Here is a 27385-nt window from a genome sequence, read left to right as displayed (position 1 = left end):
CGGCCCCGCGTCTCTGCAGAGCATTCTTCGCGGAAGCTGTTCCAGCATCGTTGACGAGGACGTGAGAGCGGCGCCTCCGGCTCGGGCAGCATGGCTGAGAAGCGGCAAACAGGAGACGCCGAAGCCCGGCGGCTCCCCGACTCCTTCAGGGGTGAGCTCCCCGCCGTCGCCCACCGCCCCCAACCCTCCCCTCGGGAACGAGCCACAGCCTGGGTGTCTCAGGCTCGTCTTCGTCGCGTTTAAGCCATGCGACCGCTGCTTTAAGCTTCGGTGACGCTGAGAATAGTGAACCCTGCTCTGTGGGCTGGGGGATCAGATTTAGGGATGTTAGGGTGCAGAGTGCACAGCGGCTTGCGGGGCATCCGGGGGACGCACCCACTGCAGGGCACGTTTCCAACACTGAAGCCAAGCGGGGGCTCGCGTGCTCCAGCGGTTGCCAGATGCTGGGGCCCTGGGCCAGCGCTTCGTGTTTATTATCTCGTGGCATGCATGCGGGCAAGGAGATGCTTAAGTGACTCGCGGCCAGCGAGCGGTGGAGCCGGGGCGCAAACCTGCACCCCACACCCAGGACCCTGCGTCTTCCTGTCGCGCGACCCCCCTTTCCTTCCCACCCCGTCCCCTCCAGCCAGCCTTCGCCTACTCCCAGCGTGAGCCCCCCTTCCCCGGAACTGAAAAGAACTCCTGCTCCCCCCGCCCTACCTCTGGCCGATTTCATCTTAAGAAGCAAGACTGACCTGTGAGGTTTTGCCCCCGCCCCTCACATATAATAGCCTATATTTGTGGAAGAAAAGAAGAAAGTCTCTTTCTCCTCTCTTCCCAGCTTTACTTTCTGCCCTATCCTGCCCCCTCTTTACTCCCTTTGTCCTGGGGACCTCGCCTTCGGGGCTTTTGTTTCTCACCAGGAATTCTTTAAGTACTCCCACCCTACCAGGGCCTTCTCTGTCTTGAAGGAAAAAACCTTGAGTGGCTCCATTTTGTTTCCCTGTGAAGGAACTAGTACCCTTGAGAGGGCTATCACTTTGAACCTTTATTGGCTAACTCCTTGGGGTAGGGGTGGGGTTGCAATAGAGAGGTGACAATCCTCCCCGGGGGGTGCTGGGTCCCTCCCAGGGGCTCTTAGTGATCCAAAGGAATTATTTCTAAGGATGGAATTTCAGACAGGCTGACATAGAGAGCGACATTTTAGGGGGGCTGGGTGGGCTTTTCCAGCATCCCACAAAGAACATGATATTGGACTTAACTATTCTGGATAGTTGTAAAGCAAGCTTTGTCCACCCATCTAATATAACTCCCATTTCCTTTACCCAGCCACCCTTCCCAGGAGCATCAAAAGAATTATCCCTCACTTTTCTCTGCTAAGCACATTGGAGAGTTACTTTCCCAAATCAGTAGTGTAACAGGAAGGATGTATTTGAAGAAACGAATACTGAAAGAGGTTGAATTACTTCAGAGTCACTCCGTTTATAATTAATGGAGCCATATTTTAAATCGGGTTTTGACCGACTCTCAAACTTGCAGTCCACCTCTTTCATAGTTGGTTGTCTTATCCTAGATGGGAAGGTGGGTAGGACACTTTCCTCTGTGCCCTGACCTTTTCTGGTGGGAGACAGAGGGACTGTGAGGACAGTATTAGCGGTTTGGTGAAAGCAGTGGGAAATCTGTTTGTAGACGTTCTTTGGGAATACACAAGATCTATATTTATACTTAATATCCCTTTGTTTTTTCATGGTCGCAGACCAGTTTTCACTTCTAAGTTCTTTTTCTTGGTTCTACGATTACTTTTTTTTTTTTTTTAGACAGAATGTTTTTTCAGACTCTAATGAAAACTGTGTGTTCCTCAGAAAATATACATACAAACAAAATTTTGCTTAGTCTAGCGAAGTCTAGCATCTTTTTTTTTTTTTTTAATATAAACCTTTGAGATCCAACACTGGTAGGAAAGCCATTACTAGAATTTATTAAATAGAATTTATTGAGTGCTTGCCATGGGTCAAACAGAGCCTAAGTGCTTTACAAACATGATCTAATTGCAGTCTTCTAACAGCTCCACAAGGAAAACATTATCCACCATTTTACAGCAAGGAAGCCAGGGCTCAGAGTAGAAAAATCACACGTGTGTGTTTCAGAGCTAGGTTTCAAAGCTGGGCTATGTGATTTTCCATTTTCCCTATCCTAGAGCTACCTCCAAAATGTGTACCCCAGAGAGGACCTTCTCAGACGTCAGTACTTCACTGAAGGTGAGAGACAACAAAGAAAGCCCAAAGGAACCTGGCTTCAATCCAGACCTCCTGAATAAGACATCTCCAGAAAGCTGCCTATGAGGGAGGCAGTGGAATATAAAAGCCCATACTCTGTCCTTTTATAAGATTTTGCTGACAGTCTTAGGAATATGAATATGACCTAACCTAGTAGGGCAAGAGCCAGTGCCTTCACTTTGTAATGAAATAATGCAGGTGGATTGCAAAGAAATGTATTATTATAATTAAGAGGCATGTCAACAGAATATATCCCTTTGGGAGAATGCCTGAAAATAAGCAGAATCAAGGGACTGATTTGTTTATTTCAGTTGTTACAGCTGATCAGATTGGGGAGAACTTTGTAACTTCTTTAATAATTAATCTGAGTTAAACCATCAATGGTCATAAATTAACTCAAACCAATGACCATGTCTAGTAAAGCTGGCATATGCATATGTGTGTGTGTGTGTGTGTGTGTATTAAGAAGTTTCCTTATTATATGTTCTTATTACAGATAGACTATTTGTCTGGGTTTATATTATCTTGGTAAAGGAATTACAATTGTCATGGTAATACATTGTGACATGTGGAAGGAAAAAGGTTAGATTACAGTCAGTGGGAAAAAGGAAGTATGTATCAATTCTCCTTTCTCCATTCTTTTTTTTTTTTTTTAAAGATTTTATTTATTCGACAGAGGTAGAGACAGCCAGCGAGAGAGGGAACACAAGCAGGGGGAGTGGGAGAGGAAGAAGCAGGCTCATAGCGGAGGAGCCTGATGTGGGGCTCGATCCCACAACGCCGGGATCACGCCCTGAGCCGAAGGCAGACGCTTAACCGCTGTGCCACCCAGGCGCCCCTCCATTCTTTTTGAATCTTTGTCTATACTCTGGGATTGGTAAAGAAACTTAAACCCCAGGCATTTAGCCTGACATTTCAGTAGATTAGCCTCTGATGATGTCTGTCATAAAGTATCAGACAGTAAAAATTATACCAACTTTGTCCAGTTGTGAACATACTTACGGTAAGATGGTATAGTGTAGTGAAACAAGAGTGGAATTTAGAATTCAAAGATCTGAATTGAGATCTCAATACCATCACTTACTACGTGGGTCACCTTGGGTAAGTCTCAGCCTCCCTAGCCAATTCTTTATCTCTGTCCTGGACATAATCTTACCCATAGTAACTGCCTCCCAAGGTTTCAAGAATCAAATGAGAAAATTTATGTGAATGTACTTTTGAAACATTGAAATGTCAACTATTGAGATAATTCATTAATGGGGAAAACAAAGAATGAAGTTAACAATGACTATTCAGAAAACCTAGTAATTATTGCAGGGAATTTAACTTTATGGGCAAAAAGTTGTATGAAAGACGGTGCAAGATGATTTAGAGCTTTATTGTCCTGCTCAGATGTAGTCTGTTTCTCCTTTAGAGATAAGAGTCCCCAGGCAGATTGTTAGTCCTGATATTTTCTCAGCAGTGCTTAGGTCCCAGAAGGCAATTCACTTACTGAAAAGTTTATGCCTATAAACTGTATCAATATGATCTTTAAGTTGTAATAAAAATAACAGCTGCTATTTATTGAATACTTCCTGAGTGTCGAGTACTTTTCGTTGGTTTTTATATGAGATAAGTATTGTTCTTTTCCCTCATTTTACTACTGAGAAAAGTTAGTGGTAGAATTGGAATCTGATCCCAGAACCCTGAGCTCTTAGCCACTGACTGCTCAGCTTCTTGACCTCAGTTGAAGAACTGTGCTTCTGTCTGCCCCCCCACTTTTTTTTTTTTTTAAGCAAGCTCAGTGCCCACTGTGGAGCTTGAACTCATGACCCTGAGATTGAGAGTTGCATCTTCTACCAACCGAGCCAGCCAGCGCCCCCCCCCCATTTTTATATAAAATGTTGTTGCCCTCCAAAGACTTATGAGAAAAATTTCATTGTAGACACTTTTAAGATGTGCAAATAAAGGAGCTGGGGGGAAGAAAAAAACAATGGAAGAAGGAGGAGGGCTTTTGTTCCCTTAATATATTTCAGCTCTAGTCTAAATTTAATTAACTTCATAACATTATGAAATTGTTTTTCTCCAATTTTTCTGAATATAACTGTTTCTATCTTTCCAGCTATGGGCAATATTCAGCCCATACATGTTCATTCAGACAACTGCTTTGGGACAGAGAATGATTCTGAACTGTATTCAACAATCATTTACTTGGGAGATGTTTTTTGGGTACCTGTTATGCTCTAGATGTCTACCGTGTTAGCTCGTCTATCTTCACATTTAACCCTCTCAGGAGGTACTCCTATTGGCCCTATTTTTAAATGAGTAGATTGAAGCACAGAGAATTAAGAAACTTTCACAAGATCATACAAATAATAAATGGCAGAGCCAGCTTTGAAGCCATCGTGCTATGTTGTTTTAAGATCAAAATCTATGAGGAAGATAGACCTTGAATAGGATAATGACAAGTATGATAAATGTGTTTTAGAGGGGGTAAAATGCTTTAGGCAATTTGGAGAGGGGGGCCTATTTAAGACTCAGGGGGTTCTAATTTAAAATTACTCATGACACCCTCACCTCTTTTTCCTCCTGCTTTAGGGCTAGAACAGTCGAATGGAGGAAAGCTACAGAAAACCCCCAAGATGCTTGGGAAAGAAAATATTTACACTTAATTTCCTTACTCTTTTCAAGCTATGCAAAGGACTCCTTTATTTCAACTTGTATTGGAAATCTTTCTTAAAAGGGTTTGTCCATTCCCTTTTTCTAATATCTCATGGTATTCTAATAACACATTTTATCAATCAGATCCCATAATGCTTCACCAGTATCGGATCTTTTGGTGCGGTATTGTAGCCATAGATGGTTTATAATAGGGAGGAAGAGGTACTGTCTCCCGCCATGGTTCTTAACTTGATACCGTCTGGCCTGAAGCCACTCCACCCCAGAGAATAATTTCTTCCCTAGAGGTTTAAGGATAAGGGCGTTCGAAGAACTATAAACCACGCTTAATTAAAATAATCATTTGAAAGATGGGTTATAGTGTGTGCTTGTTTGCTTTGAAAGCCTCTGCCCAAACAAATGCAAGTTGTGATCTCCAACTAAATACTGACATTTTTCAACATACATTTATTGAGTCCCTACTGTGTGCTAAGCTCTGCCCCTCTCTCGCTCCACCTGGTGTCATTTTTCTCTCTGTAGTGTGCTGCCTTGTTTTTGTTTCTCTCTTCACTTTTTTTCTCCATTTCTCTTCTTTTCCTTTTCTTCTGTTTTTTCCCTACCCTTCCTGTCTTTCTCTTTTTTTAATTTATTTTTATTTTTTAAAAAGATTTTATTTATTTGATTGAGAAAGAGAGCGAGCACGAGCAGGGCATGAAAGGGCAGAAGGAGAGGGAGGATATAATCAGAAATATTATATCCTGAATATTTCTACCTTTCAGAAAAATTCAGAAATTGCCAAGACCTTTCATTTCGACCTACTGTTGCTCCTTAAAAAATGCTGTCAGGACCATGCTGTTAGCGTGTTTGTGATACCAAATTCCTAGCCCTCTTATCTCTCCCCACCCAAACAGCACTGTTCTTGGCAATGCACGAAGCAGTGAACTGCCTCACTTGCCTTCCAGGAAAGGGGAAGGAAAAGATGGACCTTAAATGTTGCTGTGCAGGCCTTGCAACAATCCTTGGGCTCATCTTTTTCATTTTGTGTGTATTAATGCAAACGAATCCCGAGTTAGATTTTCAGATATTGTGTAAGACCTTTCTGGCCTTTCCCTGAAGAGGAAATCTAATCTTTTGAACTTTAGAACAAAATCTCAATGATAAATGGAATTTATTATTGCACATGAGTTCCAGTAGTGCCAAGTTCTGTAGACCTTTTAGAAAATCAGCTGATACCGTATCATGAACAACATGCAGCGTTCTGAAATTATGCCTGTGTTATCAACTTGAAAAGATTATTTTACTGCTTTTTTTTGGATGCTAACCCAACAAAAATTACCATACAACTTGTTTTGTTTTGTTTTCATTTGTTTCGTGGTTTCGTTTGTTTTCTTCTGTCTCAGCTCAGAAAGTCTATTGCTTTATTACCCTGGAACTCCAGGAGGAATATTTCATACCTACTTTACAGACTTTTGTGAATATTAGAAAGATGGTATATAAGGAATCCACTTGTGGGTGGCAATGTGATAGGCATTCAATAAATGGCTATTATTAGTAATAATTAAAGATACCTCCAGAATGAGAGAAATTTAAGAATTATGCAGTTTCATCTTTTCAGCAAAATTAGTTTGCGCAATAGAAACGCATGGAAATTTTACTAAGTGTATATGCGAGCAGCAGAGTTTCTGTTTGGGAAAATTGGACATAACCTAAATGTTCATTAGGCTCATGGAACAATGGGCTATTATTCAACCTTTAATAATGAAGAGTATGTGCTGACATGAAAAGGTTTCACAATATAGGGGGGAAGCAGATTCAAAATTACTATGTATACCATTATGTCATTAAAAAAAAAAAAAGCAGGGTAGGAAAGGTTTAGAGGACACATAGCAAGGCAGAAAAATCATCGCCTTCTAGAGATAATGAAAGTATAGATTCTTTTTCTTTCTTTAATTTCCTTAGCTACAATTTCAAATTTTTATAGGGACAATATTTTACTTTTAAAATAAGAGAAAAAAACAGTGTTTTTTAAAAATTTATGTCAGTTCCCTGGAGATAAGCCCAATTTGAATATTGAGTTAAACAGTGTTGATGTATCCGCTTCTATCCATTGTCAAAACCTTGCTTTGGTCAGCTAAAAATTTAATGCAGTTTTCAGAAGAGTTGGTAGTCAAAGAAAAAAATCAACCGTGGCCAAGTAGCATTTATGACCAAGTGTCATGGGATCACTAATCTTTAGGAGTGTTCCCACCCAGCAATAGCAACCAGAGTATCTCAGGAATGCTGTTTGCTCAGTACTTGTCTTTGACTTCATACAGCTGGTAGGGAGGATCCAATCTTCAAGGTAATGAATGAGAAACTTGAAGGGAATGAATTTCATGAAATCTGGGGGAGTAACTGAGAATTTCTTTTCTTTGGCCCAGAAATGGTGGAGGATGAAGGGTTCACTGATAACCTGGTAAAGTCGAAGCCTCACCCGTCCGAGGCATGTGATTTGTATACCTTTTAGGAGCTCATACCAGATGCGGACAAATTTCAAGGGTTGAGAATGGGATAGTTTAGACACTAGCATAATACGAAACAGTGCCATCCCCGGGGTATACACCGATTCTTTCTAGGGGAGCATTCGAGATGTGAAAGACCAACCCAGTTTTTAGGATACCCACTTCATTTCTTGTTCCTCTTCATTTGTAATCCCATGTATTCATGTGGGGCTTTCGAAAACACGTCACAGTGGAAATGAGCGCGTGTACACGTATGCACACACACACACACACACACGAGAAAAGACTGGGCAGGAGCAAGAGAAGAATAAGAAACATCGCTGCCCTCAGAGAGTTTATAGTCCAATATGTTCAGGACACAGAGCTATGAGCTTTGCCTGGAAACAGGAGGCTTGGGCAGTATTTTAGAAGGAACCAAATGCTGTCAGAAAAGTATTTGTGGCCAGTCTGTTCCTTGTTTGGAACCCAGTTCACTTTGGAAGCCTAGACCTGAGCCTGGCCACCAGCCTCGAGACTGTCGTGCTATAAATAGGCCCAGCTGGAATTAAGAGGCCTTCCTCCGTAGGAATATCAGATTCCATTCTCAGAACTCCTACCATGCTTTCCCAGTTGGATACTGTCTTGAGAAAGTGCTCCAAACACGAAAACTCCTTTCGTGAGGATTTTTTAATTCAGATGCAAAGGACCGAAGGAGTGAATTACTTAGAACATGAGCTCTGGGGTAGGATGACCTGTGTTTGAATCCCAGGTCCTCCTCCATCAGTGTGGTCTTGGGAAGGCTTTGTTGCTTCAGTTACCTCATTTGTAAAATGGAATTAAAAATACTTAGGGTGCCTGGGTGGCTCAGTCGGTTAAGTGTCTGCCTTTCGCTCAGGGCGTGATCCCGGGGTCCTGGGATCGAGCCCCACATCAGGCTCCCTGCTCAGCTGGGAGTCTGCTTCTCCCTCTCCCCCTGCTTGTGTTCTCTCTCTCTCCCTCTCTCAAATAAATAAAATCTTTAAAAGAAATACTTAACTTCACAGGGCTTTGTAAAGAGTAAATGAGATACACATCTCGAGTAACTGAACACAGTGCTTGTGACACATCATCTATAAGTGACAGTTGTGGTTATCGTCAGTCGTAATAATGCCTAATGGAACTTTCCGCACAAGCAGCATTGTGTCCTCGCTTGGAATATCCTCTCAGTAAATTGTCAACGACCTCACAAACTATAACTCGGAAACCTCCGGGAGACTAACTTAGGGCACTTTTATTCAGGTGTGCGTAGGACGTTTACCTCACACTGGGACACAGGACCAGAAAACCACAAAGTCATCTGTAGTATTTCTGGGCTTGCATCCTGTGTTTCAGAGCACTTGACCTGGATGCCACCTTGTGTCCCTCTTCTCCCATGTTGTCAGCCTCAACTCTGCTCATCTCTTGGCCTGCTGTGGCTTCAAAGGCCTGTCTCCCTGCCATCTTTGCCCTTCCAAGCCATAACCACTGCCCGGCCTGCCTCTTCCCCTCTTGCCAGTCTCCCTCGTTATTAAGACAGTTTCCTGGAAATATTGCAGAAGCTTTCTGTGGTTCATGAGAGAAGTGATCGTATCCCTGGGCCTTCTCTGTCCCTCCGCCCCCCACAGAAAGGAAAAAACAAACTAGGAGTGTGGAAGATGCTGGATACGGAAAGTGGAAAACACAACCCAGGAAGTGAAGGCGGTTTCCCAGGATGGGAGGGAAAGGCAGTCCCGGACCAGCTGCTCGCACCACCGAAGAGAGCAAGTCCAGACACTCCTTCAAGACACACTCTCTTAGAAGAGGAAATTGGTAGAATACCTGACCCTTGTGAGAGGAGACAGACCACTGATGAGAGCTTTGAGGTTGAATCAATACATGCATTAAAAACTAAGCAGAAAGAAAAAGCAAGACATGGAGAAAAAAACCAAAAAGTGGTATGGGACAGAAAAACGAATTAGACATCCCTACCTGGCTTAGCTTTGAATCGCATTTACATATTCATGAAATGTAAAATTTGATAAAAACCTAACCAAAATGATGATATAATTAGAAGGAGGGGTATATTTATGGGGTGGAGAGAAGCTAAATCCTCTTCCATAGTGGAAGTCATGCTCAAAGTGGAGAAAGCAACAAGTAACAAGTAACAAAATCAGCATTTTATTTAGAAACATGGAGGCATAGACCAAAATACTCAGCCAAGAGAGCAGTTGCCTTTGAGGAAAGCAAAACTGGAAGAGGTAAGCAGGGGACTGCTCTCTTTTTGTACTAATCTTGGAGAACTTTGGAACTTTTTAAACTTTATACAAGTATAACTGATAAAAAAAAATTAAAACATAAAAAGCACAGATGAAGGGCACCTGGGTGGCTCAGTCGGTTAAGCATCTGTCTTCAGCTCAGGTCATGATCTTGGGGTCCTGGGATCGAGCCCCGAGGTGGGCTTCCTACTCAGCGGGGAGTCTGCTTCTCCCTCCCTTTGGCCCTGCTTGTGTTCTCTCTCTTTCTCAAATAAATAACATATTTTTTTTTTTAAGCACAGATGCGTAGCAACAAAGGCTAAAAAAAAAGGTGAGAATAATAGAGGGGAGAAAAATAGTTCACAGATTTTAGTTTTAAAAATGTGTGTGGTTTGGAAGAATATTCATCATCTCTGGATTGAATAATTTCCCCCTTTTTATACTTTTTCTGAAATTCTTGCAGTGGAGCATGTATTACCTTCCTGGTAAGACAAGAGCTAGTTCATGTTGCAGGAAAGGAAGCAATTAGAAAAGTGAGAGGAAAGCTATGTACAAAGATGTTTATGATACATTGTTAATGATCCCAAGAAACCAGAAACAGCGTGTCTAATCATCCGGAGAAGGGTAATAAATTACGGTGCAGGTGCCCGTGAACTCCCATGCAGTTCACCTTTAGTTAAGCTGCCTGTCAGCTTAAATGCTCTTTGCCTTCCTTCCCCGCCCTTTTGGTATCTTCCTTAACTGTTATGTCCTTCAGGAAGCCCCTCTGACAACCTCCACCGTCACCTACCCACCCCACCCCACTGTCACCTCTGTCCCAGCTGTGTAAGTTACCCCTATTCTGTGGTTTCAAAATGCTCGACAGTCTATGTCTACACTTACTTCCTAATGTTATAATTATCTGTCTGTCTTGCCCCCTGAACTTGAACTTTCCTGATAGCTGGGATCGGATCTTACTCACTTTCACCACTCCAGTGCAGAGCACAAGACATAATAAATATTAGGTGCCTAATAAATGTTTTCAGGATAAAAAATAAAGTGGGAAATCCTTGTCACGTTAAGTAGATGAGAAAAAGTAGCAGCTGCACGTCAGGGTTGTTACAGGGATGAAATGGGGAAATCCATGTAAGACAGTAAATGCCAACAAGCATCCGTGTGTTCAGTGAACAGAGGAGGAAAATGGTGGGAATGTGCTAATAATAATGACAGCGTTGTATATGTTTTGTTTTCACAGATAGCCCCAGTACGGGCCTTGGACCTTGTGGCTGGATTTTGGTGGCTGTCTCGTTCTTGTTCACGGTTATAACTTTCCCCATATCGATATGGATGTGCATAAAGGTAAAGAATATGTCACTTGAGTCTGCAAAGAGGTCAACCCGTCACCACATAAGCCCACATTGTGTGTATGTGTGTGAAAAAGAGAGACCTACCAGCCTGAATTCTTTTTCCTTCATCTCTCCCTTGGAAAATTCCCTCCAGTCACCTCTTGTAATGGGATTTGGGGACTTCCTTTCAGCCATGGTCCAGGCAGTCCTTCTCATTGGTTAGAGTAAGGATCCCCATCTGAAATCTTCTGAAATCAGGAATGTGGGGTGGTCCTGTCCAGAGTCAAGACGCTGGGCTTTGCTTGCTGGCTCCATTGTTCACTGTGTGACCTTTGCCACATTTCCTCCCTGCAAAATGGGAGGAAGTAACAACACCCACTTCATAGGGCTGTTGTGAGGATTAAATGATGTATTTAAACATGCTTATCCCAATGCCTGGCATATGGTTAGGGCCGCCCCCCCATGGCTGGTTATTTTTTCCATAAAGTTACTAATACTTTGATAAATGACTATCATTTACATATTCCTAGGAAGGTAAAATATGTTCCAAGAATTTTCAGATAAGTTTATTATTATAATTTAAAGGAATCGGGAGACAAGCTATGGGAAATTCAGTTGTTTTTTGTTGTTTTTCTCTGTATTAACAATGCATGAGTAACTGAACGATGACGTTAATGGCTGAGGAGTGGAGTTACGGATTTGCTGCTATATACTACCCAAATGTCCCAAATTTTATACAATGACTATCTATTGCTTTTATAATCAGTTAAAAAAATAGTAAATACTATTTGGTATTATGCGCTTGGTAATTAAACATTGGACATGTTAGTTATAGATACTGTTTGGATTTGATTTTATTTTTTTAAGTTTTATGTGTTTAAGAAATCCCTACGCCCAGCGTGGGGCTCAAACTCATGACCCTGAGATCAAGAGTTGCATTCCCTAAAGACTGAGCCAGGCAGGCACCCTGATACTCTTTGGACTTTAGAGAAAAAACAAAATAGAGGCATCTAACCTGTTTAGAACAGAATATATATTTAAGAAGTCATCTATAAATATATAGCATATATAAATGTTTGTACTCCTCATGTTAAATTATTATTTGTGTTTTTAACCTAGATCATAAAAGAATATGAAAGAGCCATCATCTTTAGATTGGGTCGCATTTTACAAGGAGGAGCCAAAGGACCTGGTCAGTACTAGAATTCTGGGTGGTTGACCTGGAGACTGAAATTCTTCTCTTGTTGATGTGAATTCCCTCACATGGGTCCCTTCTCTGTCGACTTGGAAAACTGTAACAGACACCACATAACAATAGCAGTGGTGCTGGCCAGTCGTGCTACAATCACCTACAATCACCGTTTCCTTCCCTGGGCTTCCCTCCCCTTCCCATCCCAGCTGATAAGATTATTTTGGGCCAAGAATAGCCACAGCTGTGGAAGTTTGAGCATGAGAATTCCTACTCCTAAAGGCTTTCTAGATTTTATTCTGTATGCCTTTTTTGGGGCAAACTTCCCTTAAGCCCCTACTGTATTCCAGGCTCTAGGAATTCAAGGGAGGCTAAAATATAGTTCCTGCCCTCCAGGAGCTTGCTGTCTAGCGGGCATTAAGAGGAAGCCATTACAATCCCATGTGATAAGTCCTATGACCGAGTCATTGCAGATAGCTGTGGAAACCCAGAGACAGGTGACGGACCCCAACTAGTAGGATGAGACCAGGCTTTGGAGGTGACATCTCAGCTGAGTCTTGAGGCACGGAGAGGTGTTGGCCGGAGGGGCGGTGTTCCCAGCAGAAATGGCAACATGGCGCAGAGCGATGTAGGGGCAGTGTCGTGGGCCCAGGGGCCTGTGGGTAGCTCAGCCCAGAGGGAGCACGGAGCTTGAGGAGAGGGGAGCGGCCAAAGAGGGACCCCGTGTGGCACGTTCAGGGGTCCATAGGTCAGGAAAGATTGTTGTGCTTCGGTTGAGAAAACGGGTTAAAGGAGAGAACCTGGAAGACCTAGAAAGACATGGGAAGGATTGCGTTGGTCCAAGTGAAACCCAGATGGCCAGTGGCGGTGGAGTCAGGAGATGACGTCACGGGCCTCGGTGGCAGCAGTTGGGTGGGGGGAGAGAGCAAGAGGATACCATTCCGGGCGTCTGGCCCGTGCACTGAGACGAACCGGCTGCTTTCCGCTGGCTATGTTGGTTCTGTTAGAGGGAACGGACAAGGTGCCGGTATCGCTCAATAGTGTTCTATGTTTCTTTGTTGCAGGTTTGTTTTTTATTCTGCCCTGCACTGACAACTTCATCAAGGTGGACATGAGGACCATTTCATTTGACATTCCTCCTCAGGAGGTAAGGTGGGCTTTTGCCATCAATAACAGAGGTCATGTGTGAAAGTCACTGGCGATGAGAAAGCACAGAATATGTTGGTGGTGAGAGCATGGGCGTAGAGCCTGTCTGCTGTCACCATTTTCTAACTGTGTGGCTTTGAGCAAGTTCCTTAACCTCTCTGTGCCTTAATTTCCTCATCTGTAAAATTAGAGGTCATAATAGTAGGACCTACTCTTTTTTTTTTTTTTTTTTGAGATCGAGAGAGAGAGAGAGAGAGAGAGAGAGAGAGCGCATGAGCGAGCAGGTGGGAGGGGCAGAGGCAGGCTCTCCGCTGAGCAAGGAACCCAACGTGGGGCTTGATCCCAGGACCCTGAGATCATGACCTGAGCCGAAGGCAGACGCTTAACTGACTAAATGACTGAGCCACCCAGGCATCCCTAGGAGAACCTGCTTTAGAAGGTTCTTGTGAGGACTACCTGAGACGTGACACGTGAAGTGCCTAGAACAGTGGCTGGTAAGTAGTTCAGTGCTGCGTACGTGTGTATCATCACCAAGCGTGGCGTGATGTTAACGGAAGTGTAATGTTTGCATTACCAAGTTCGTCATCCTTCTTCCTGCCACATTTCTCTGCTATGGGTTTCTGATAGAAAATCCGGCGTAGTACAATATTCTCCTTAAAGTTCTTGATTGTATTCTAGATAAAGACTTAGGAGCTGCTCATTTGGCATTTTAGATGAAGCATATAATGCTTTATAGCAGTAACTACTCCGAGCTCTTTCAAACTCCTTCACAAGTAATATCACAGTGGAAACTCACAGCAGGATCCTGGAAAAGCGTGTAACTGCCGTGGGGCAAGGGGGTTCCACCAGACCAGAGTGGTGGAGCCGGGAGCGACGTTCAGCTCCATGCTCCATGCTAAGTGCACCCGACAATCGCTCCCTCATGGCCTGTGACGTAGTGAGGGCCATCCTGGGCCGCACGTCTGGGGAGGCATCATGACCGAGGCAGATAGAAAGCCTGGAAACAGGATGAAGGGAGGGACAGAAGAATAATGTCAAGTATTTCCTGGCCAGGGGCCAGGCGCACAGCAGGGAGGTGGAGCCTGGCCCTGTGGCCTTCTCTTATCCCCGATTCCAGGAACCAGCGTAGGAACCTCCTTGCTGGTACCCATCCAAGTAGTGGGTGAGGTCGGCCTTTATAATCCACATGCAGGTAGGGACACCAGGAATGACTGTTACCCACAAGAACAAGGCTAAGAGCTGTGCTGTCTTCTCTGCATGTGTTCCCATCTTTCAGAGAAAATTGACCCTCACAAGGAGCCCCTGGCAGGACCGCTGGGAATCCTGGCATTCTCCTCTGTAAACACTGCAGACATCTGGCAGGCTTGCTGGACGCTGCTGCCTTCCAACGGCTCTCTCCTCTCCTGCGAGCTGCTGAACGCGGAGTGGATTGGAACTTGGCAAGCAGTCCTTCTTCCGATCCCCTGGGAATTTAATATGAAGGAAGATAAAAACTCTGCCCACGATAAACAGTAGGCAGAGAGGCTGAAGCTTTAGAAAGCTCTGGCTGTGGCAGTCGCAGGGGCAAGAGACTGTTTAGAAATGGTACACATTTTCCTATCACATCATGGGAAATAATTAATTTTCACACAAAGATGGTAATATACTATTAGAAGTATTTTTAGATTATCAGAAGAAAAGATAACTGCTTTCCTGCCCGACGGGGATAAACAGCTATGGAAGACCGTTGTCTTTCCTGCCTGCCGTTTACAGAGCCCTTCCCACTTGGGAAAGAGCCTGGTTCTACCGGGTCTTCAACTTCAAAGCAATTTGCAAGCAATTTGCATAGAACTGGGCAGCCTTATTAGCGCCGTGTCACAGATGGGGACTCTCTAGGTCTAGCAGTTTCAGAGCCTCGCTAGAGATCACCAAGGGAGATACAGGAGGCACAGCTCAGGTCTCCTGACCCTCCCTCCCACGCTCTGCCTCAATCACTGTATTCCTAGGATCACGTTTCAGGTCGTTTCAGGTCATCTCTCGTTTATTCGCTACCTGCTCTGTATACAACAGTCTGCCACTGCTGGAGATAACAAAGACAAACTGCCCTCAAGAAATGCAGAGTCCCGGCGCCTGGGTAGCGCAGTTAAGCCTCTTGCCTTAGGCTCAGGGCGTGATCCCGGCATTCTGGGATGAGTCCCACATCAGGCTTCTCCGCTGGAGCCTGCTTCTTCCTCTCCCACTCCCCCTGCCTGTGTTCCCTCTCTCGCTGGCTGTCTCTATCTCCGTCAAATAAATAAATAAAATCTTTAAAAAAAAAAAAAAAAGAGGGGCGCCTGGGTGGCACAGCGGTTAAGCGTCTGCCTTCGGCTCAGGGCGTGATCCCGGCGTTATGGGATCGAGCCCCACATCAGGCTCCTCCGCTAGGACTGCTTCTTCCTCTCCCACCCCCCCTGCTTGTGTTCCCTCTCTTGCTGGCTGTCTCTATCTCTGTCAAATAAATAAATAAAATCTTTCAAAAAAAAGAAAAAAGAAAAGAAATGCATAGTCCAGTAGAGAGGCAATGAGGTCAACCAGCAACACGGTCACTGCAGTAAGGTGGTCACTGCAGTAAGGTGCAAAGGGAAAAGTATTTAACCCTGCTGAGGGAGGGGAGTTTCACAAAGGAAAAGACATTTGAGTTGTGTCTTGAATAATGAGTAATCTTGTACCCATCTGATGGTGTGAGGGAGAGGAGAGGAGAGGACATTCAAGCAGAGGGGACACCGGCACAAAGGCCTGGGATACGGAACATGGTGTTTGTGGGACCTACTGCTTGTCCTGTGTAGCGTGTGTGCAGGAGGGAGTGGGAAGGATAAGGAGCCGCCCTGAAAGGGGTAGGAAGAAGCATTGACGCATGATGTCCTGGAAAGCATTTTTATGTAGCATGCTATAAAATATATTTTTACCCTGACCTCTCCCTATAACAACAGTCCTCATTCCCTTCGGTTCGACCTCACTGTGCTGCTGTAGAGAGTTCATGAAGCCTAGGTTCTGCCACAGCACCGTGCCATCTCGTGCATTGTGCTCCCTGCCCTGCATGCTCTCACGCCACCCTCGGGAAATTATTTCTTCCTGCAAGACGTAGTCCAGGTGTCACCCCTGCCACCTACAACTGTCCCTCCTTTGTCCCATTAAGGCTTCCTCGATTCCCCACTGTCTTTGAAAGTACGAGTGGTGTCTCCAAATGTGTTGAGTGATTGAAGGAATTCATGAATAAGTGGACGTATTTTGTTAAAATTCTAAAGGCATTGTTAGCTTTTGGATGCTTTGGTGTCTTGGTCCATTCGGGCGGCTATAACCATCGGGCGGCTATAACCAGATCCCATACACTGGGTGACTCATGAATGACTGAAATTTATTGCTCCCCATTCTGGAGGCTGGAATCCAAGGTCAGGGTAGCAGCAGACACAGTGCCTATATGAGGGGCTCCTTCCTTGTTCTTAGATGACCGTGAGGGTTCAACCCTCAAGACCTAATCACATCCAAAGGCCCCACCTCCTGCCATCACATGGGGGGTTGGGTGTCAGCATCTGAATTTGGAGGGCACACAACATTCAGTTGGTAGCACTTACTAAAGAAAATCAGCCGGTGTCTTCAGATGTTCTTTAGAGTAACACTGCCTATAGTCCTGTTAAAGAAGGAGTTGGTTGGCAGGTGTAAAATGGCTTTCTTTCTGTTACAGATCCTCACCAAGGACTCGGTGACAATCAGTGTGGATGGCGTGGTCTATTACCGCGTCCAGAATGCCACCCTGGCCGTGGCAAATATCACCAACGCCGACTCGGCAACCCGTCTTCTGGCACAAACAACTCTGAGGAACGTCCTGGGCACCAAGAACCTTTCCCAGATCCTCTCCGACAGAGAAGAAATTGCACACAACATGCAGGTGAGGCTGCGAGTCGGCGGAAATTCCAAGTTGAAGCCAGAGGGTTAGCAGTTGGCTAATCCAATCGGGGGGAATCACTGACCGACCTTTCTCATCATAGGAGGGTTTTCTCAAACTCAATGGAAGGGAATATTTTTCACACAAATAGCTCATAATCAACAGCTCAGATGCATGCATTATTTTTGTTTATTCCCTTCAGCGTAGGGTTTTTTGTTCCAGAATTAGCAGTAACCTTTTTTCTTTAGCGTAAGAGTTCTGAGGCCGTTCTAGAAGACAGTGTGGGTGTCACGAAAGCTATATTCTCTGCGCGAGTCCCATGACTTCCCTTGTGACTCATATGCATTCTGAACTTCCTGGAGTTCTAGATTATGGGTTACACCTGACTTGTTCAAAAAAGATGAAGTACTAGAGTCCGAGATCTTGTCATTTGTATAAAGGTCACATGTGTCAAATCTGTGACCTTACCTGATGCCCACAGCCACCACAGGAAACAGAACGGAAGGTTTCATTCCTCCCATTGTGAAGGGACAAAGCTGAAGCACAAAGAAGTACAATGGCTTACCCGGAGTGACATTAGGTCCAGAGCTAGCCAGCCACCTGTCTTAATAGTAAAGCGCGATTGGGAGACCGTACCCACTGGTTTATGTATTATCCACGGCCGCTTTTGACCTACAACGGCACGGTTAAATAGTTGCAAGAGAGACTGAAGATAAACAATCACTATCTGGCCCTTTGAGGACAAGTTTGCCAACCCCTGCTTAGTAACAGACCCAGGATCAGCTCCCCGGGACCCGGCCCGGCAGAGAGGAACTAACGTCTCTCCCGGCTCTCCCCCAGCGCCCTGTCCACTCCCCAGCCCACCGAGCTGCCCTCGGCCTCTGGGCTGGGCTGAGCATTCTTCACTGGCCTCCTCTCTTCCGAACAGTGTACCCTGGATGACGCCACTGATGACTGGGGAATAAAGGTGGAGCGTGTGGAAATTAAGGACGTGAAGCTCCCCGTGCAGCTCCAGAGAGCGATGGCTGCAGAGGCAGAAGCTTCCCGGGAGGCCCGCGCCAAGGTAGCCTTGCCTTGCTTTGCTTTGCTTTTTTCTTTTCTTTTTTCTCTTCTCTTCTCTTCTCTTCTCTTCTCTTCTCTTCTCTTCTCTTCTCTTCTCTTCTCTTCTCCTTTCTTCTTCTCTTCTCTCTTCTCCTTTCCTTTCCTTTATTTTCTTTCTTTTCTCTAATCTCTTCTTTATTTCTTCATTTCTTTCTTTCTGTAGTTTGTTTTTCCTATTGAGTTTTCCTCTTAATTACAAAACAGTAAAACATTGATATAAAAATGGAAATAATCCTCAAGTGTTTAGTCAAGATGAAAGCCTCCCTGTCGCTTCGAGCCACATCCCCCCAGGGGCCACTGCTCGGGACAGCTTAGTGTCTATACTGGGGCTTTACCTGACGCGGATGTTAGACTGCGGGCTTGTTTGTTTTACGAAAGTAGGGTCATACCATACCTATTGTTCTCTACCTTGCTCGTTTCGCTGAACAACATCCTGTGAGCACAGCAGTGCGTGTAAAGCTACCTTCTTCTGGACTGCGTGTCCCATACTGTGTGTTCCCGGTCCCCCACTAAGCACAAATTTACAGTTCTGACTTCAGAGCAACTGGGCAGTCCTGTCAGTGTGCTTACCATTCGTTCCCTCCCTATTTTGTTTCATTCAAAGATTTTATTTTTTTCTAAGTATTCTCTACTCCCAGACATCTCTGATGTCTGCTTTCCGCCCCTCTTCCTTGTCATCCCCATCCCTGCCTACCTCTGGAGCCCGCATGGGTGTGTGCCCCCTATGAGAGGTATCGAGGAAATATCTATTCATCTAACCTAGGAAACAGGATTCTGGAGCTAATACATAAGCACACTGGGATATCTCGCCAAACCCACGGTAGGGAAGCAGACTCAAGTCTCCAGAATTGGAGCCAGACACCGCAGAATTGGAGTCAAGACTGAAGGGAGCTTATCATTCCATCTCCTGGGCCCCACCTCACTGCTGACAGCTGGAGGGCAGAGTGTCTGACTCCCCAGGTGAACACTAAAGGGGACAGACCAGCCTTGATTCTAAATTCACAGCAAGGAGATTTTCTTTGGTCAAAGTTTAGTCAAAAGGGCAAAGTCAGATATTAATAAGGTCCCACAGGCCCTTGCCTGTGTATGAATGGGAGGAGGAAGAGGGTCAGTTCTCATAGGAGGGGTTGCTATGAACTTGACTGATCTCCCAAGACACAAGGAGCAAACCAATCTGTTGTTTTTGTTGGAAAACAGTAGTAGCTGGAGATAATCGGCTAAGCACAAAACCTTCTAGTAGGAAGCCCTTTAAGCCACAAATCGGGCACTGTAATTTCTTAGCCAGCACCAGATAGAACAGTAAATCCTTTGACACTCTATGCCCAGAATTTTCTACTAACCAGAATGGTTAGGTTTTCCTAACGTGATAATTAATGCTTATGAGGACAACTTGGTAATCCCGCAGAACCCGCAGGTGCTCTCTCTCTCAAAGTCATCACATTTAGAAGACTAAGTGACATTTCTGGTAACATTAAATATGCCCTACGATAATCTAATTCGTATTTTGAAAATTAGGAATTGCTTTTACCTAGAATGTGTCATTAACCAACAGCCCCATTTCCAAGCCATTTGAATGGAACTTCTCATACACAGACGACTTAGAATATTAGAGCCCGAAAGGTCCTTAGAGATTACCCTCTGAAGGTGACAAATAACCTGGCCCAGATCCTGCCCCTCCACGCTCCTATTCCCCTGCCAGTAATTAACCACAGCACAGTTTTCCGCTGAGCTTAGACTTGACCTCAGAACCCTCCTATTGCCCTCCAGGTAACAAGCCTCAACTGCTTGAAATTGGCTCCAGAAATTCGTATTTGCCATCCCACTATTCAGATGAAAAAATTGAAGCCCAGGAAATTTATGTGATTTTCCTCAAGGTCACACTGTTATGAGTGGCCGTAGAAATTAGAATTCTCCTCTGCTCCTCACTGCTACCTCTGGACTTACCGTGATGGACAGAGCCTCTGTGCAAGTGTTTTTACCAGCCAGGAGAGAGAATTCCTGAGAACAATGGGAGGAGATGGAGGAAGCCGATTAGAATGCTGAATTATTGTGCTCCCACTTGATGAGACCGTAGGGACCATCTAGAATATTCTCGTGGACCTGGGCAGTGACTGCCTTTAAGATGAGCGTGAACACAGAGAATCACAAGGAGTCTCTCCCTTCCATAAAATACAGTACCCGTGCAACCACCATAAGGCCAAAAACTCAAAAAATCATATACTCAGGTTCTCATGGAAAAGAGGGAGTCTGTTTCTTCACTGGGTAAATTGTGAAAGAAAAGGGTAGGAGAGTCTCTAGACTAAGACATCAGAGAGAAATTCCTCAAGTTAATTAGCCATCAGGGAAATTCAGATCACACGCAGATGCCACACTGGATAGCCACCAGAATGGTTTAAAAAAAAAAAAGAAAGAAAGAAAAAGAAAAGACCCGCGTGTGGGTGAGGGAGGACCTGGTGCTCTTAATTTTGTTAGTGAGACTGTAAATTTGATGCCTCCACTTTGGAAAACCGTCTGGCAGTGTGTATCCAACAGAAGTGCCCTCGTGTGTTTACCGAATGGCACGTACGAGAGTGTCGACCGCAGCGTTTTGTGTTACCCCAAACTGCAAACTGCCCGCGTGTCCCTTGCCGTCGAATGGCTAAAGTGTGCTTTCTTCACACGGAGGAGCACCATGCAATGAAGAGAATTACCGTCCAAGTGCCCCCGAGCGCGGTTTGAGAGAAAGGAGCCAGGCACAAAAGAGGACAGATTCTCCCACAAGCCTGACAGTACGTTAGCCGAACCTCTTTCTCAAGAGTTTAGACCAGCTCTTAACGACTTGAAATGTAATACCTTTTCCGCTTGCACCCTTCCTGATTTCCTTTCTCATAACTTTCGAAAGAATGCCTGGCACGTGCTTTCAGGCTCATCTTCCCGGGTCTAGTCATCTGTTAATTGAGTGGCTGGAGGGGTAATACATTCTGATAAATTAAGGTTTTTGTCCTCTAAACTGAGTGCCTTCTCTCGGTAATACCATATCCAATTTCCCCCATCTCACCTAATGGGACCATCCAGGCATCCGAAACCTAGAAACGGGGGCTCCACCTCTGTTCCTCTCCCTCCCTGTACCCAGTCAGCCCCATACTCTGCTCTCCTGACAGCCCTTCAGCCTGTTCCTCCCTCCATCCCCACTACTGGCAAATGGCCCCGGTCTCTCTGGGGCTGTCCCACCAGCAGCTCTCCGTGTCTCCTCATCTGTCCTCAGACATCTGTCAGCATGTTTTCTCCAGTGAGATCTGATGAGGTTCCCGCTGGAAACTGTTCAGCACCTTCCCACCGGCTACAGGCTGCAGACCAAACACCACAGGCTCCCCTCTTCCTCACACCACATTCAGCCGCTTACATTTTTCTAGAACGCACCCGCTTTTTTTAACCTCGGTACCTTTCCATGCGTGCTGCCGGGAGTATTCTTCATCATCTTTGTCCAAACGGCAGAGCTTTCGTCCCGTCCTGTTCAACTTCTCTATCTCACCACCTCGCCTTCTGCAAAAACTGCTTTCCTCTGAGGGCTAGCACTGTGCCTTGTACCCGTCTCTGTCGATGCTTGTCACGCTGGGACGAAGCTGGCTGTGTTCATGCCTGTGTCCCCTCCTTGACCAGTTGCTGAAGGAGGCAAGGGGGTCTACTCTCTCTCCCTAGCTCCTGCACAGGGCTTGACCCCTAGCTCCCCAACATTTACTGTATAAGTAAGTGTAACTCCATGGGTCCTAAGACCCTTGTTTCTGATTCTGATTCTCACGGGAGTATTCTGAACCATGAGTATTTTGAAATCCATGTGAAAATAACCTAGTGGAACAGTACAGTTAAGTTTGAGGATCCTGGTATCTTCTCGCCTCTTCTCTGAGGATTTTGAAATAAAAGGAACTGCCTTGATTTGGCTTCCAAATCTTTTATGCTTCAAGGTATAGGTGGATCCAAAAATCAGGTCTTGACTTCCCACTTGCCATTCCTATACAGCAGCCTCCATTTATACGTACCACACGTAGTACAGCTTTCTGTCTTCTGCCCCGTGGCCCAAGAAGGCAGGTGCTCTCCTACTTTAAGAAGAAGAAACCGGAGCTCAGAATGTTAAAGAACCCCCTTGAGGACACTCAGCTGGTTAAGGGTTGAGATTTGAGCTCCAGCCTGTCTCACTCCAGAGCCTCCCCACCATCCCAGTGATGTTCAAACTTTTATGTTCATATAACCTCTCAAAGAATTTAGAAAAACTTATGTCCCCATCACACATTTTAGATAGACCTGTAAAAGTTTTCATTTGAATTGATATACTTGGCTGAGCATTTAATCTCTGGCATGTTTTAAATATTGACGTTTTACACTAAAACTGTGAACCTCATTCTTTTAAATGTATCCAGCGAAATTCAAATAACATAATGACTCCGTCGTCTATTTAAAATATGAAGATAAGCTCTTCATAGTCGGGCATGTTTCACTGTCCCTTTTTCTCCTTAAACTTGTATTTTCACTCTACCGCCTCCACGAGTTCTTTTCCTAATACAATATATTTTGTCATGAATTATTTTATTACTCTACCGCAACACATTTAGTATTGAAGTTAAAATTAATTTTTTAAAAAAATTCATGTGACTACAAGCAAGGCATTTAAATGTTTCAGAATTTCTCCTTAATAATTTTTTATACTAGAAATGCTTCTCTTAACAAGATGAAGAACTCATGTCTTTGTAGCTGGCTATTACGTATTGCCAAAAGATTAAACTCAATTCTGGTCTTAACTTTTCATTTTTATAGATCTAAGGACTAAGAACCTTTGTTTACATAAATAAGTGGGTGGAAACAGAAGTTTTGTTTAAAGTCACACCATGCAATTCTTGCACTGCCTCTGAATTTATGTGCTAAAAAAATTATACAGCTATCTTCATCAAAAAATATATATTTTAAAGATTTTATTGATTTATTTGAGAGAGAGAGAGAGCACAAGCAGAGGGAGTGGTAGAGGGAGAGGGAGAAGCTGACTGCCCGCTGAGCAGGGAGCCTGATGCGGGGTTCGATCCCAGGACCCTGAGATCATGACCTGAGCCAAAGGCAGACACTCAACCGACTGAGCCACACAGCCGCTCCTCAGAAAGTATTTTTAATGGTCATCAACTTTCAGTTCTGTGAGGTTCTTTTTCCTTTCTTAAAAATCAAAGAACTGGAAATCCATTTGACTTGCAAAAGGATTTGTATCCAGTCATTAGTCACTCTCCACCCCTACACAGTATTTCGAATTGTCCCTTTCTCCGGTCCCCTGAAGCGTGCACCAAAGATCACAGTAAAAGAGGGCGTCTTGATCTCAGGCACATATGCAGGCAAATCAGATATGAGAAAAAGGACATAGGGAAGCTGGGTAACTGGAAATCGCTTTCTTAAAATGTTTTGGCTCGGCCCTGGAAGGTTTAATGTACATACCCAGGTTTGAAGACTGCTGGTGGACAGCTGCCTTTTTCTCCGTTTTGACTGCTCCCTCCTCCTGTGCCATAGGTCATTGCAGCCGAGGGAGAAATGAACGCATCCAGGGCCCTGAAAGAGGCCTCCATGGTCATCACTGAGTCTCCTGCAGCCCTTCAGCTGCGGTACCTTCAGACGCTGACCACCATCGCTGCCGAGAAGAACTCCACGATCGTCTTCCCCCTGCCCATAGACATGTTGCAAGGCATTGTGGGGGCAAAACACTGAGCCGCTGAGGCCAACACAGAGATGTGCCCTTCCTTTCCAGGGTAGAGTGGGGACCAAATCAGCCCGTAACCTGTAAGGAGAGAGGAGGGTGGGACCTCGACTATCCTTCCTCTCTTTCCTTTTCCGTATGTTGACTGCAAGGTTCTTAGAATGTGTAGTGATCCTAGCAGCAGATGAAGATTTTTAGCTTGTAAATACTGAGAAAGAGAAGGGGTGCGGGGAAGGGACTGGTGGTTTATAGAAGATAATTTCTTACTCTTTACAATATTTAAAAGTTCATATATTTAGATCATTATGGAATAGGTTCAATCCCGCTTGTTTTGACTTTTCACTGGGTCATTCTGCAGGCAGGCCAAAGGCAAGAAAATAGTTATGACCTCCACTTGACACCCTGGCTGGACAAATGCTTTGCAGAAAGCAAAGACCTTAGGCAATGACCAGCTTCTCTGGGCCACACGTGCCTTACTTCCGGGGAATCTTAAGGAAACATTCCTGCCATCCGCTTAGTTTCTAATCCCAGGCCATGTTTCAAAATGATCCTCTCTCGAGAGGAGGCGTTTTCTTGCCTGTACCTGTCAACATTGGAGGAAATGGTCAAGATCAGTGAGAAAGATAATGTTAACCCTTGAAATACTTTAAAATCCACTGTCACAAAAATCCTTTAAGAGTAATATGTTTCTTTTCTTTTTTTTTTTGCTCGAAACTTCTCTGGGCCTCTCTACGACCAAATGATTCCCTTGTGGTCTTTCAAACCAGCTAAGTACTTGTCACAAAAGTGCTTTTTTCTCACTTTTGCCTATTTTCATATATCAGGTTCTCGATAGTTTGATTTTTTAAATGACACTTTCTCTAAATTCTATAAACAATTGTTTATATACCCATTTGAATAGCTTAAGGACTAATACTTTTTTTAAAAAAATGTCTTCAGAAAGCCATTCTGCTTTACTGTCTGCATGCTATTAACTACTGTACACTGTGAAATATTTTGGTTCCCAGTCCTGTTCATTGAATACTATAAGGAATTCACAATATATTGGGCACATTGTAGCCAATGAGCTTGGGGAGACACTGTCAAGCTTAGGATATATATACGAATCTAGGTCTTTTTTCTACTTGCGGAATCCTCTTTTTCTGTCACCTGTGTCAAAGCCGGAAGAGGAAGTGCTCAGCCCCTCTCAACCACAGCTGCTTATTCTGCAGTAATAGAAAGCACCTTCAGTTTTCCAAATGCCTGTGAATCTGAGCAACCTGGCATTCTTCCTGCTGGTCCAAACACCTGAATGGCGACATTCCTTCTTGAGGCTCTGAATTCACCTCGACAGGTCTTCCCTACCCAGAGCCACCCTGCGTCTCTGTCCTTAGCGAGATCACTCTTTCAGTCCCAGACTATAAGTGTCCTCTCCCCGATCCCCCATTTCCAAGCTTATTTTAGGAAACCTTGAGTCATGTATCCAGGTTTCCAGCTGAGTTTATTAGGTATATATATGGAGCATTTTGGCTTGGAACCCAAGGTACTCATTTTAAATAATGATCTTATCTCTTTGGTGAGGCGGTGACCCATGAGGACCAGGAAACAACCCCACATCCTGGCTGAAAATCTCTTCTCAGGCTTCGAGTAACCGTTCTTTCTGCTCCTGGAGTTTCCCTATTTGCAGATACCGGTCTTCGCCTCTCTGCCTCGTGGATTCATAGCCCAGTAGGTTGGGATTACATTGCTTGAGAGGGAGGAAGCATAAAAGGGGTCTAGGGTGAGTGTTGCTGCAAGAGGTTTTCCACGTGGCCTCCCTTTCCAATGCTGTACATAATAAAGTGTGCACTTTTACTCATTTTCTTTGGGTGAGAGTCTGTTTCTGCCTGCATTTAGTGTCTGTGGATTTCATTTTTCAGAAGTGGCATGTGAGATCCTCCCGTCAGTCCTGGGCTGGCTACATTGGCTTCTTCGTGTGTTCTTTGTGGGCCAAAAAAAGGAGAGCTTACAACTGTCCATCTGTCATCTTTCTTGTCTATACTCCCTCTGGTGCACCTGCCCACTTATTTTCCCTGGGGAGTTGGAGATCCTCAGACACCCTGAACCCGTCGCGAGTTTAATTTCTCTTTGCTTTAATCCAAACAGGACAGGAACTCCCTTCTGTCACCCATTGGTCTATCATATCCACAATGCCTTGCACACTGCCCGGCCCCAAGTACACGACCAGGACCTACTGACCAGCCCAAGGTCGGACACAGGATCCAAGCCCAGGCCAGCCTCTTCGGCGCCTGTCATGGCACATCACGATGACATCCACATTGTAGATGACAAAACACAAGGTCACTTTTTTGAGGGCAAAAATTGTTAGGAAGAGAAACTATGTGGTTGATGTGATACTGTTCTCAATTCACTATTTTGCCTTCGAGAGAGAAACACGAAGTCTGAGCGACTCCGTTGCCTCCACAACTTCCGTTTTCTGAGCACTGTGGAGCTCTTTCAAAGACCACAGCCACCAATAAACTGAAATTGGCCAATAAACCACCTTGAACGGCAGTAGAGGAAATGAATTCGGGGGCAGGTCTACTTGCAAATTGTCCTCCCACAAGTTTCCAGGATGTGAGCTGGCTTGCCTAGACAGGCCTCCACCTGCCTCTTAGGGAAGGTTCTCGAAGCTCCAGGTGAAAATGCTGCTTTTGTTCCAGAACTCTGCATTTGTCAAGTTGATTACTGTCACTGTGAAAGTAACCCTTTGGGGTGAGGCAGGAGTTACAAGATCGGGTCCGAACCCCTGAGCATGACAGTTGAGGTTCCCCTGGATCCCACCCACCTCTCAGATGTGAGGCCTAGCACCCTCCCCCCACCCCGCCCCGGCCTTACAGGCCTTTGTCTGTCCCTGAGCATGACATTCTCCCTCATCACTCCCTCTGTACTTTCTGCACAGTCTGCCTGAGAGGACTTGACCCTCCCCACCCCCCATGTCTCACCTGGAAATTTCCTTCTCCACTCCCCTTGTCACCTCTGAGATGAATAAGAATCTCCAGAGGTAGGGCCCCTGGGGCATCTATGCTTTTAAAAAGCTCCCTGGGCAATCTGAGTGAGCAGCAGCTCTGAAACTGAAGTGTAAACACACACACACCCCCTTCCTACCATATAAACCTTCATGCTGGCCTTGGTGCCACAGTCCCAGGAATGGGAGTCTCACTCTGTAACAGGTGGGGATTGGAAGGAGCAGGGGGCACAGAAGAAAATGGGGGAGAATGTGGGGAGAAAAGACCACAAGGAGAGAGGGAGGAAAAGGGATCTGTTCCACAGCAGTTCCGTGCCCTGGTCTGGAACATCCATGGAGAAAACGTCAGAAGAAACTCATGGAAAAGTCTGAGAAGGACTCTGTGACACCCTGAGCAGGAGCAGAGATT

At 44.9% G+C, this 27385-nt stretch overlaps 1 protein-coding gene across 2 annotated transcripts; it reads left to right on the top strand.

The window, feature by feature from the left end:
• On the top strand, positions 1-25829 carry STOM (stomatin). 2 transcript variants are annotated; one of them, XM_034664442.1, is made up of 8 exons: positions 28-151; positions 9927-9955; positions 10859-10962; positions 12069-12141; positions 13203-13285; positions 16985-17188; positions 18114-18248; positions 23807-25829. In XM_034664442.1, exons 3-8 carry the CDS (start codon positions 10951-10953, stop codon positions 23999-24001), a joined length of 702 nt encoding a protein of 233 aa, XP_034520333.1. In that variant the 5' UTR covers positions 28-151; positions 9927-9955; positions 10859-10950; the 3' UTR covers positions 24002-25829. The 2 variants fall into 2 exon arrangements, with proteins under 2 accessions (XP_034520332.1, XP_034520333.1); XM_034664441.1 differs by lacking the exon at positions 9927-9955 and having other exon boundaries at positions 1-151.
• Positions 25830-27385: the final 1556 nt, after the last annotated feature.

Source organism: Ailuropoda melanoleuca, chromosome 7 (assembly GCF_002007445.2).
Source record: "Ailuropoda melanoleuca isolate Jingjing chromosome 7, ASM200744v2, whole genome shotgun sequence".
NCBI lineage: Eukaryota > Metazoa > Chordata > Mammalia > Carnivora > Ursidae > Ailuropoda > Ailuropoda melanoleuca.
The sequence above is the reverse complement of the archived record's forward strand: the minus strand, read 5'-3'. Positions and strand labels throughout refer to the sequence as shown.